The sequence below is a fragment of the Macadamia integrifolia genome, chromosome 7 (genome assembly GCF_013358625.1).
Source record: "Macadamia integrifolia cultivar HAES 741 chromosome 7, SCU_Mint_v3, whole genome shotgun sequence".
Taxonomy (NCBI): domain Eukaryota; kingdom Viridiplantae; phylum Streptophyta; class Magnoliopsida; order Proteales; family Proteaceae; genus Macadamia; species Macadamia integrifolia.
The window spans coordinates 7,199,992-7,212,173 of record NC_056563.1 but is presented as its reverse complement, the minus strand read 5'-3'; the positions used below and the strand labels follow the sequence as shown (position 1 = coordinate 7,212,173).

At 37.1% G+C, this 12,182-nt stretch overlaps 1 protein-coding gene across 2 annotated transcripts in view; it reads right to left on the bottom strand.

Annotated features, from left to right (window-relative positions):
* Positions 1–7,609, bottom strand: part of LOC122085155 (bromodomain testis-specific protein) — an 11,113-nt gene extending 3,504 nt beyond the window's left edge. Inside the window, exons 1-6 of one of the 2 annotated variants that reach the window (XM_042653611.1) lie at positions 7,298–7,609; positions 6,193–7,000; positions 6,014–6,091; positions 5,240–5,483; positions 1,564–1,666; positions 452–593 (exon numbers count right to left, since the gene is read on the bottom strand). In XM_042653611.1, coding sequence (XP_042509545.1) covers positions 452–593; positions 1,564–1,666; positions 5,240–5,483; positions 6,014–6,091; positions 6,193–6,918 — 1,293 coding nt within the window. In that variant the 5' untranslated portion in view covers positions 6,919–7,000; positions 7,298–7,609. The remainder of the gene's footprint in view (positions 1–451; positions 594–1,563; positions 1,667–5,239; positions 5,484–6,013; positions 6,092–6,192; positions 7,001–7,297) is intronic. The other variant, XM_042653612.1, reaches the window with a different exon arrangement.
* Between the last annotated feature and the right edge of the window lie 4,573 nt (positions 7,610–12,182).

The window sequence follows — 12,182 nt, the reverse complement described above, 5'->3', positions numbered from 1 at the left end:
TGAAGTGGGAATTGTGCAGATTAAGCAACTGCACCAACGAATAAGAAGGAAGCACACAAAATAACAAATAAAAAAGCACTAACATTGACAAGAGTATTATTCATTAGACAAACTCTAGAAAACTCCCACTTCCTTTTATTGGGCCCCAAAAAAAGAAAATTACAATAATGCCCCTGGAATTTAAAGGAATCACAAGATTGCCCCCAAGGCCCCAACTAAATAAAAGACAATCTAATTATCACTTATGGGCCTTATATGGACCCAAACTTGAGAATGGCTTAGAAAATGGACTAGACGTCTTGGGCTATTGTTTCCAATGTTTATCGTGTCTGTCCAACCACTTTGAAGGTCCAGGTCAAAAAGTCAAAACTGGCTAAACTAAACAGATTTAAAATGTTAAAACTGAAAAGTTAAACAACACATGAACAAATATGTTAGTGGTTTGACATACCTCATGTTTCAACTCTTGAGACAGATTACTATCACTTATTCGAATCTCATTTTCAGTCACTTGGGAATTTCCCTCACGCTCCTTTCTGCGACGCCTTACAACACAGACAGCACAGAGACAATCGCTTTTGTGGCGGTTGATTCTGCATCGGTGTTACAGTGTTATAGAACATTAGCAGAACAAGATAAACAGTATTCTTGGGGCAATTAACTACTAAGAACAGTCCCATCACATGCCAAATAACTCAAGAAAAGTATCACATTAGAATACCTACAGGTTTACATACAGATACAGGAATCATCATGGGAAGAGAGAGAGAGAGAAATCATGATCTCTGGAGCATAGTTAGTAAATACGGGTTTTGTACCCCATAGCACTCAATGAAATGTCCCCCCCCCCCAAAAAAAAAAAATAGGGAGAAAATGCGTATTCTATGGGACCATGTATCAAAAATGTATAATACATTTGAAAACCAAGTGAATCCCATATTAAACAGTCCTAGTCCTATTCTAACTAGGACGCCTACTTAAATTAATTAATAAAGTGAATCCCATATTCCTAACTCCTATCTTTATTTTAGGCCCATTAAAGTGGCCCATTATAATGAAAACCAAGTGGACCAAAGGCCCACATGCACAGAATCCAATACGATTTTTCTGCATCAGTTCCATTGTAAATTTCAAAGGATTTCCCATATTTCCCCAAAATTTTGAGCCCATTTCATGCATTTCAACAAAATATTTCAGTTTCAACCATGTGGAAATGTTGTTCTGTAAAAATTTGGAACCTTGCTTTCCAGCAAAAGTAACAAACTAATGGATATTGCTTACTGAACCTACTACATCTGTTAAGTGAAACTTCAACCATTTTTTCCTTGGCCTCCTGTACATTTATCCATTGCATTGCCAATGGAGAATCAGTTAGCTACCTTTTCATCTACTGCTAGTTCTACTACTAAAGTCAACTTTCACATGCTACATATATTCTCCACTGTCATATCAAATCCATCACCCATGTCATTAAAATATAATTACTTTCATGTGCATAAAGTGCCTAAAACAGTCTTTAACAAAACTGTTGCTAAAAGTGTAGGTATAATTACAGAAACATACCCATGACGTTTACGTGTCTTTTGTTTCAAATGACTGCCTTTAAGATGTAGATTTTCTTGATTGCAAAGAGCAAGGCTTTCCACATGAGAACTATTGCTTCCTGCTAAAAAGGGAGGCATCAATACTGGGAATTTCATCAAACAAGGATAACAAAGAATAAATATCTCGTATATTTGATAGAGTTCATGCATGCTACTGCTAAAATTGAAAATAATAGAGAGAGAAGGCAACAAAACACGATGACTATGCCACTTCTGCAATTTTTAATTCAAGTTCATATGGGCACCTTAACGGTAAACATGCAGTTGTGGTCATTGTATAAGTCAAATGCAAAGGCAAAGGCCCCATAAGCAAAACAAGAAAATTGCCAATTTTTTGATAAACTAAACATGAAGGAACAAGAACTCCTCAAAATTAAATTATGAAGATTGAAGAACCTATGTATGAAGCAATGATTTGATGGTGAGGCATAGATTGGTATGGATTAAAATGATTCCTAAAGATGAGATTATGCCAAGTGCATCAGAATGACAAGATCATTCATACATTCTTCACAAGACAAATATATATATATATATATACAATCTTGTTACTCATGCACTGTGGGAGTGGCTACTGGGTAAGAAACATATGCTTCCCACAATAACCAAACCAGGAAAGAATTCATTTGAAACGCTTACTAGAACCCAACAATTAGAACAATTAAATAACCAAGACTGAAAGCCATATACGTCCCATCTGCTACTCCTATTCCTTCATTCTTCAAACTGGAATACTCTTTTCCACCTTTCTATAGTTCTGAAACTGTACTGTACAAGTAACTACAACGTTTTATTACTTCCCCCTTACCTCTGACACAGTAGCTCTTCTTCCCTAACTAAAGTTGTCCCCTATTAGTACCTAAAAATGAGTAGTATCACAAAAAATAAAAGTCTATAGATCAACCTTTTCAGTTGCAATATACAGGATTGAAATCCCTTGAATCCCTGTAAGTACTTTGATACAACTCTGATGTGGCCCACCAATCCTGAACTTATATTAGGAATCAATGAATCGATTGGCTGCAACGCAGGCTGAGGTTTAGGTTATTTTCATGAAAAACCAGGGGCTGAGAAGCTTGTTGGTTTGTATGTTCCAGCCATGGTTTGAAATTTCGCCCGAAATGTCAAATTTTCAGCAAAATATTTTGGTTCAGATGGGCCTCGAAACGAAATGACATGCGAAATACAAAAAGAATACTATATTTCTTCGAAATGGTTGAAATGTAAAAATTTGGTCAAAAAACGAAATGGCACATTCCTTCATAAAATACTAAATTTCAAATGGACTGAAACATGTTGATATACATTGTTGTGGCCCTTCAAAGCTCGAGTTTTTGGGATAAGCAGTTGTAATATGTTATCAAAGCAAGGAGGTTGGGAATTCGCTCCTTGGTAAGTGCTATGGGTTTGTCTTGTGTATTGTGTGTTGTTGTGCCCCTATATCTTATACCCTGATTCCCATGTGAAGCAACAATGTGATGGTGTCACATGCAAAGCCATGTGTGTGCAGCCCTGCACGTATGCGGGTGCTGATATACATTGTTGTGGGCCCTTATTCAACAGCTCGAGCTTTTGGGATAAGCAATTATAAAAAGTCAAAATTGGCGAAATGAGTTGACATCGACAAGATGAGTCGTAGTCATAGAAATTAAAGAAATGTATCAAACTGGCTAGAAAGCTACAAATTTGTTAAAAGAATTACAATTCGTAGAGGATTCAAACCTCTCCAAACACATCTAAGCTCCAACGATAAGATAGCAAATAGATAATTGGGTAGACTTCAAGAAAGAGATATGTCCCTAAATCTTTCCATCTTGGTTCAATATTTTTGCTAGATTATACAAGGGAATGATACAATATGCTAAGCTATACACTAGCACCTAGAGTCCAAAGTCAAACTATTACTCCGAGCGGCCCACCTTGCCCAGATATATTAGTGCAGGATTTAATGATTCAAACATGTGTAAACATGCTTAAATAAGCAATCTCTGAAGTTTTAAAGCAAATTTCTAGGTTTTAGCCACCGAAATGGACCAGATTTTGGTGGGATTTCAGTCATTTCGATATTGGTTACAGTGATGTACTTGGTGGATTCTAAGTGAAGGCTAAGGTTGAATCCTTGGCAGAAGAGTGGATTCCCTAAACGGGTTGGTGGATTTCTACCCTGTTCTATCAATTTTTTCATTTTTAAATTCTGAAATTAGAAACAAGTTGGAACCTAAGGATAAACAGAAAAAGAAACTAAGTAGAACCTTCTAAAAGCTTAGCTTGGAAGCTAATCTTTGGCTAAACTCTCTAGTTCATAAAACAGAAACTAAGAAAATAGAAACTCAAAATTAGAAAATAAAAAATAACAAATAGAAACAAGGCTGCTGCTAGCTGTTGGAAACAGAAGCTGGAATTATTCAGGGACCTGCTGTACTTAATAAGTGAAAACTTCCTAGGGGGTCAAGCCGTCAAGGAGTACAATTATGATTCTAAACGTTATAATCCTATTGGCTTGATCTAGAAGACTAATAAAGGACTTGGGGGGTCAGCAACCAAAAATTTGTCCTGATGATTCTTGTGCTATTGGAGCTTTGGGCTTATGTTTCAGGTACTTAAATTCCTGTCCCACATCTGGATTGCAGATCTTTTGGTTCCCCTTTGGCTTCCCAATAGAATAGCCATATTCCCTTGATTTCTCCCACTGATCAAGGTTTCTTCTTTGTTCATAATGCAGTTTCTCTATTGTTTTCTGTGTTTTGTCGATCCATCGCCATTTTCCATGTCAAATCCAATTGAGGTGGATCCAACATGTATCCGAAACCTGCACCAATGTCATAGCACGTGAACCCAAGTATTTTGAGGTCAGCTGAGCTGAACAACCTGAGTAACAGAGTACTTAATATGAGAAAGAAAGGTCTCCCACAAAAATGGTTTAATTGGTCAATCTGTCCAATTGGAACCCAGACAAATTGGGATCGCTGAATGGTGTCTACCAGAGTGGAGACCCTCTCGTTAGTCACCAATAAAAAGTTGGTGGTGGTTAATAATTGCTTACACCATCCCTGGTAGAGTCTCTTTGTGCATTAAAATGGATCCTTGTTCAGAATCTCCCATTTCATGAGCTCCTCTCATAGATAGAAAAAATTAAATAAGCTTACCAATGGACCTAGAGGATCCTCAATTATGAAGTTAGAGCTTCTAAAGTTGACTGTCATCAATGTTCAAACTGAATTTGAAGTATAGGAGCTCCTTTTAAAGCAATTACCACTATAGACTCAACTAACACTTAAGAAAGAAAAAAACTTAGCATTAGCCTAATTCAATACCCTTAGTTTGATGCCAAGCTGCTATTGTCGCCTCAGAGGTTAACCTAATGCATCAAGTGCAAACAAAAGTATAAAATAGAGAAGAAAACAACTTACTTCAAACAAAAATTGTAGCATACCCTCACAATTGAATAGGCATATCCAGTTTAGTAGTTCCGCTCATGTAGCAATCAAGTGCTTCATGAATTCATTTGCTTTTAGAGTTTAAAAATAGTCAAAGAGGTGTACAAGTACAAAATATGTCATAATATTCAGTAACCAAAGAATCTGAAACGCATTAACAGAAAATCCGTACTAAGTTTGCGATCAATAAGCTCTCACCATTAATTCTCTTCGACTGATCACTGTACAAGCCAGCTGCCATCCAGTACTTCGTAAAATTTTTTTTCACCCGCTTCATAAGGTCCACAATATAATCACCCTTGTTGTTATACCGATAACAGTTATCCCAAATATACTGCACATCCTTAAATACGTCCTCTGAGTTTTTGTACTTCACATCCCGTTCAAGATTATTGCATATAGTGCCAAAATCCATCGGGGTCTCTATAATGTCAAAATAGTCCTGGTTCAAGAAGCTGCATTAGTCTAGAAAACATAATTGAAGTAGGATAAAATATTACAATACAAAAGAGATTTGTATTGCCTGATCTGATTTATGTCAACACCAACCAACATAATTGAAGTAGAATAAAATATTACAATACAAAAGAGGTTTGTATTGCCTGATCTGATTTATGTCAACACCAACCATTGTTACATATCCCCAGTTTTTTAAACTCTTCAAAATTTTAGAAAAGGGAAAAAGGGGGTGGGGGTGTGAGGTACTGAATGGTACTGAAACAAAATTTTAATGTTGTACATTCTTCCATTGAGGAATAATTTTTCTACGTTGAATTGTCCTCTTGCAGATAAACACACATAGATGAAGGACAAACATATGCACGCATAGGTAGAGTACAGACGCCTCAGATATGCTCATGAGGTTTATGCCTCTTATTCTTCGCAATTGAAATGCCTTACATCACACCTTAGCATTTAAAGATATATTTATCACTTTCTATGTAGCAACATGTGTATCAGATTCATACTTACAGGAATTCCCAAGGCAACAGGATTCACTGGAACATTAAACGGCTCAGCTGCATCCATTTTCATGACTTTCTTGATAACCTGAGGAATATGCAATTGAAAAAATAAATATGTATAAGTAGACTTCAAACAACAGCAATTAAATGGAAAATAGATGTTTCAGGATTCCACTTCTACCATACCGTCAAAGCAGCACTCAGTTCTTCCTCATTGTATCGTGGATTTTGATAAGGGTGTTTTGGTTCCCTTTGGTTTGATTCCCTAGATGTTGATGAGTCCAAAGGCTTTTCACTGTCTGATGCAGTTTGGGTGGTCCTTTCACCCTGCATCCGTAGCTGACTACTCCCTGGGTTGACAGTTACCTTTGAAGAGCCTAAACCCCTCGATGATTTGATCTTTATGCTTCCTGCTTTTTGGGATGATCTTTCCAAACTAGCAACTTTCATTTCAGGCAAAGAATTGGCACTATCTTCCATCTTTTCTGTAACTTCTACCTGTTTGCCCAAACCCACTTGCAGGCTACTCTTATCCGTATCACTCTGTGTCTGTGCATCCGATGAAGTACGCTGAGACTCATACAATTTTGAAGACTTGAGCTTCACCTTAACACGCCCACGTCCCAATTGCCCAGTAGGTCTGTCAGTCAACCCATTATGTCCCAATTTCCCAGTGGGGTTATCACTCAACACTTCAGTATCCGTATTTTCAATTTTAGCAAGATAATCGGGCCTTGTAGACACCGATGCTTCAACTTCCATTCCAGAATCCATCTGGGCATCATCTATATCATCCAACCCTGAATTATCAGTGTTTATGCTAACAGCATTCAGGGCCTGTTCATTTCTACTAACCAAAGACACTGATTGCTTCTTTTGTTTCCCTTTCTTGTGGCCCCTCTTGCGCTTCATCTCCTCAACTAAATGTTATCCCCTTCAAAAGAAGATCCTGTTACTCCAACTGCTCCCAATCAAAGCAGCAGAGTAGCACCACCTAGTCAATGCATTTAACTTAATTTTCAGTCTATATTATCCGACAACCAACACAAATATCACAATATCTTACAAATAACGATTCTAATACGTTACAACTGGAAGTGCACTAAATTGCAAACAAAAGCTAGAGACCAAAACAAAATCACAAACATAGACACTTGACAATAAGCAAAATCCAACAACCAAGAATTCCAAGGACAAAGAAACAAGAACTAGGGTTACGAAGGAACTAAACCACAAACTTAGCTAATATAGAAAATCAAACAAATAAAAAAAAAATTGAAAGATCACATACCTCTCTGCAACTTCTTTCCGTCAAAATCAAAGATAAACCAACAACACCAGTGTTGAAATTTTAAAAACATGTGAGAAAAAGAAAAGAAAACGGGGAAAATCGAAGAATCCCAAGCGATGATGTCTCCGGGCAGATGGATTGAGAAATTGATTCAACCGCTTAATTCAGAATTTTTTGCAGATTAAAATAAGACTTCTTATTTCTGATGTCGACTAGCAGAGAAGCCCACTACGTTTAATTGGTAGTTCGGCTGAGAAAAAGGACCGGTGATTTTGAATTCTGGAGCCCTTCGTGGAAATTAGAAACTCTGTAACGCGGTCGGTTTGGATCGGTTTTGGTTTGGTTTTAATGATTTCGATATATGAGAATGTGATAAACCAAAACGAACGTGAACCAATAAGGTTACATTGGTTTCGGTTTCGGTTTCGGTTTCAATTTCTTATTGGTTTCTCTTTCAGTACACTATCGGTTTGGTTTCAGTTTAGCATGTAATTATATTCAAACTGTATCGTGAAAAAATGTGTTTTTCATGAATTTCGGATTGTTATAGGCTTCTTATTGGGTTATATTGATTTTGGTCTAGTTTTTTTATCTATTTTATTGTCTTATCCGAATCGATGTGGTATGTTTGGTTTTGGTATCAGAAAACCTCAACTCGAAACATAATCCAATAAGCCCATATGGCTATACTTTGTCGACTCAAGCAAGGCCTTGACATCCCTATCATCATATATAGGGTAGGACTTGAAGATATTAGCCAAGCATTATATGTGAAACTTTCTTGGAGAGAGAAAGAGCTATTTTGATTTTATGCAAGTCTTTTGCAATAGTTCCAACTTAAGCCTCCATAACCCTGAGCCTAGTCCACTCCGTAGTCTCTACACCCTTTGGTAAGTTGAAGTTAGGTGAGTCTTATTTTTTTAGTTTTGGCTTCATTTAATTTCATTAACCTTGTTGTGAGATATCCTCTATTTATTAAGGGTACATCACTGCTGCCCATTGTATGGCTACAACGATACATCATGAGTTGGAACATGTCCTCTCATTTTTATTTAGGGATTTTAAAATCTTGTTTTATTATTTTCTATCACCTTTCAACCATGATATTTCAAGATTTTTCTATAGTCTTTTACTATTTTTCCTTTACTTTGTTTCATCACTCAATAATGCTTGTATCAAGTGTTATTTGTTTACAAGCTTTTGTTTTTCATCTTTTGATATGATTTTCTAACATTTCATTCATGTTTAACATCATCTTTTACTGTATTATAATGGTTTTCACCATTAGTTTTCTATATATGGTCATCTCCTTTTGTTTTCTCATGTTCCTATGTCTTAATTAGTTTTACACAAGCATATTTTTATATTTTCACATGTGCACAAATTTCTAAAATTTTATTTATCTCCTTTTTATTATATTTATTTACGGTTTATCAACTCATATACTTTGAGCACTTGTTTTAGTCTAACGTTTTATGTTCAGATGACAACATATCATGTTTACATGACTAATGGTGATTTCGCAATTTTGAGCATATCATTAACCGTGTTCTAAGGTTATCATATCTTTTAGATTATAGAGTTTTGTATATTTTCTTTGGGTTGGGGTTCGCTACTTAGTCACATGGCCTCCATACCAATACCTATCAATGGGCGAGTGTGCATAAGTACCTACCTCGGGGGTAGGATAGCGCCCTATGAGAGGGCATAGGGGACCACTATTGGTTAGCAATCTTTTCCCTAATTTCTTTATTTTTAGTATACTAACCTTGCAATGTAGCTGAATAGATGAGAGTCCGTTCTCTCACTTTCCCTTTTCAGTTTAGCCTTATTGTTATAATCCACATGGCTTAACTTGTTTAGCATATCTATGTTTGAAGTCCAGTTTAACCGGGTGGAACAAGTTACCTAACACATTTTTCAGACTGCAATCTAACACAAACTCAATCTTTGGTTAGATTAGTTCGGAGTGGAGTCAATAATTCTTGTATGCATGGGTCCTAGACCTTAATTTAGGTGATGACTCTTTGTCATATGAGACTTAGACCTAGTTCAATCTAAACCCCAAAATTAATTGTTCTCACATTGTGTACATGTTGTTTTAGTATTGTTGCTTGCTTAGGATTAGCTTGCATAATTCCTACTTTAGGTTTGCATCTAATTAGGGTTAATGTTTACATTATGTTCAGTTTTTGTCATGCCTATGGTTGTTGCACATGTTAGACATTCGTATAGTGTAGAGTTTACATATTCTAGGATAGCCTAGTGGTGATAGTTTTGGCTTGTGGAGCTAGCACCCAGGGGAGGAGGTCGTGGGATCGAACCCTGTAGTACGTATTGTGTAAGTGTGTGTGTGTATGTGTGTGTGTGTGTGTTTTCTTATTTATTCTATATCCACCAGTGGGTTGCCCAGATGGTTAGGGCGAACTGGGGATTGCGTGGATTAGGCGCACGGTCTCAAGTTCAATTCCCCATCTATGCATATGTGATTTAAGTGGAGATCATGGCGGTGGGTTGCTGTGCTAGTCTACCCGAGGATTAGTTGAGGTGCACGTAAGTTGGCCCGGACACCTTGATTAACAAAAAAAAAAAAATTAAGTCTTGCATGTTCATGTATTTAACCTCTTTCTTCTTTGTAAAGTAGGACAAGTGATATTTTTACAATTTTTATTTTATTTTATTGCATTCGTAATGTTCATCCTAGCATCCATACACATCAATATCAATCGCTTAAGAAGGTTAGCTTTAAGTTGGGTAGCTTGGGATACCTAACACATTCTCCATGTCATATCTTAACACATACCTTAATGATGGCTTGACCATCCGCATTAAAGTTAAACATGGAGTTATTTGACAGTTCGTAGACCTTAATTTAGGTAGTGACTCCCAAACATTTACGTTACCTTCTTTAATTTAGAAGGTCTGAGATAAGTTATACCTCTTTCCTTATAATGGTTAGAGAAGAGATGGGCTGGGTTGGCAATGCATGGGTTCCCATAAATGATTAAGACAATACAACCCGAGGGACTTCAAATCCACTTTTTCATCCACAACATACCAAAAAACGGAAACCTTTGGATAGGAAACAATTTTCCTTCACGTTAAGGGTGTTAATTCCAGGCCAGATCGAGCCTGATCGTTCCCTATTCAAGGCGCTTACCAGTCAGTCACCTGACCGAACTGACCAATTATAGGCCCGGTCTAGCTTGACTAGCTGACCCTTTTAGCCCGACCCTTATAGAACTACTTAAAATTCCTATTCTACCCACAAGTCCCAACTCATTTTTGTTTTACACTAGAGAGTGTAAAATAGAGGTCATAAAGGGGGAAAAAAGACATGCCATTAATATAAAAAGTGAAAAAAATACAGGTTAATTGAACCTCACCCGTGACCAGATGGTTGGGGTTAGAGGACTTGTTACATTTACACGTTAAACATGCTTTTAGTATTGGCCCATTTAGAGTTCAGCATGCATGTAGCATGTTTAAGGCCTATTTAAACAAGCATGTTGCCCGTTTAAAGTTCATTTATAGGAAGTCCAATTAAAGTTCAAGCTTGATCGACCAAATATAGACAGTACCATGATGTACAGTATAAGCTTGATTTGCTGCTAAACGGGTCAATCATAGTGCAAGGGTAAAATTGATAAAGCTCAATTAGGCTCAATCGAGCCAAACCGATTGAATTTGCTTCATGCTGCATGGGAAAAAAGAAAACAATGACCATCATTGGACAAAAATGTTTATCCCTTACTTACAAATGATTGAAAATACACATTCTGTTGCGGGGTACATTCTCCGCAACATTTGAACCCCTTATTCAAGGAAGAATCCCTTGTCCGAGGCATGGTGTGTGAAAATTCAATCCTAAAACATTGCTGATTGCTGGTACGTGCCAACAGTTGAGGCATTAAAAGACCAAAAGTGGGGATACCAGAGTCATGTTTTGATGGGACAAGATAAGCTTACAACCGCAACAATGCCCAACCTGCAAATGGGCCTGGTCCACCTTGTCATAGTTGTGAGTCTATTTGTTGGCAAGAAACCACCTACCAACCTTGCAAGAGAATGGGAATCTTCCAAGTTGACCACATGGACTCGCCCAAAATAAGGCCTTTTCCTCTTGAATTCATGCTTATAGCATCCTGGCTTACGGAAGAAGGTGCAATTTCACTTGGCTGTATCTGCCCCTACTCCGCACAAGTTTAAGTCTTTAGTTACGATTATATCCTTTCTGAACCCTATGACTGTTATCAAAGAGAAGCTTTTTCCTATGCTATAGTTGCATGCAGTTCTTTTGCCATGTATAATGTAATTACTTGCAACTTCATCAACTATTCCAGGTTAGATATAGAGATTCATAACTCCATAGTTGAAAGTTGAAACACAAAAATAACTAAAAAGGTAATTTTCTTGATCCCGCTTTGCAAAAGTGATCCTGAGGTGGAAGCATTCTTTTTATTCAACAATACATTTTTCATAAGCATTTGTTATAGTTTCAAACATGATAATGGATAATACATTCAAAATAATTTGGATGAAGTATGGTTGTAATTGATACGAATAGAAATAGCAAACGAATGGGCGATCAACATGTGGCACCAGACAACTATTGTAGTTGACCCAAAAGGAAACCAAAGAGACCAAAATGAGAGGAATTCTCCACGTGTAAAGATGGAACCCATTAGGGCACAACCTCTCAACTGAACTCAACCTTCCAAATGAGGAAACTGTTTCCTAACATGACTCTACTCCATCCCATTCTATAAAAGAGGAAAGAGACCCAAGGTAGGGGACAAGCTCATAGTCACGCTCACTATTACTTTCTCCCTACCTCATCACTTCTGTTGCACAGATTACTAACTTGTACATTAAAGAGTTTCCC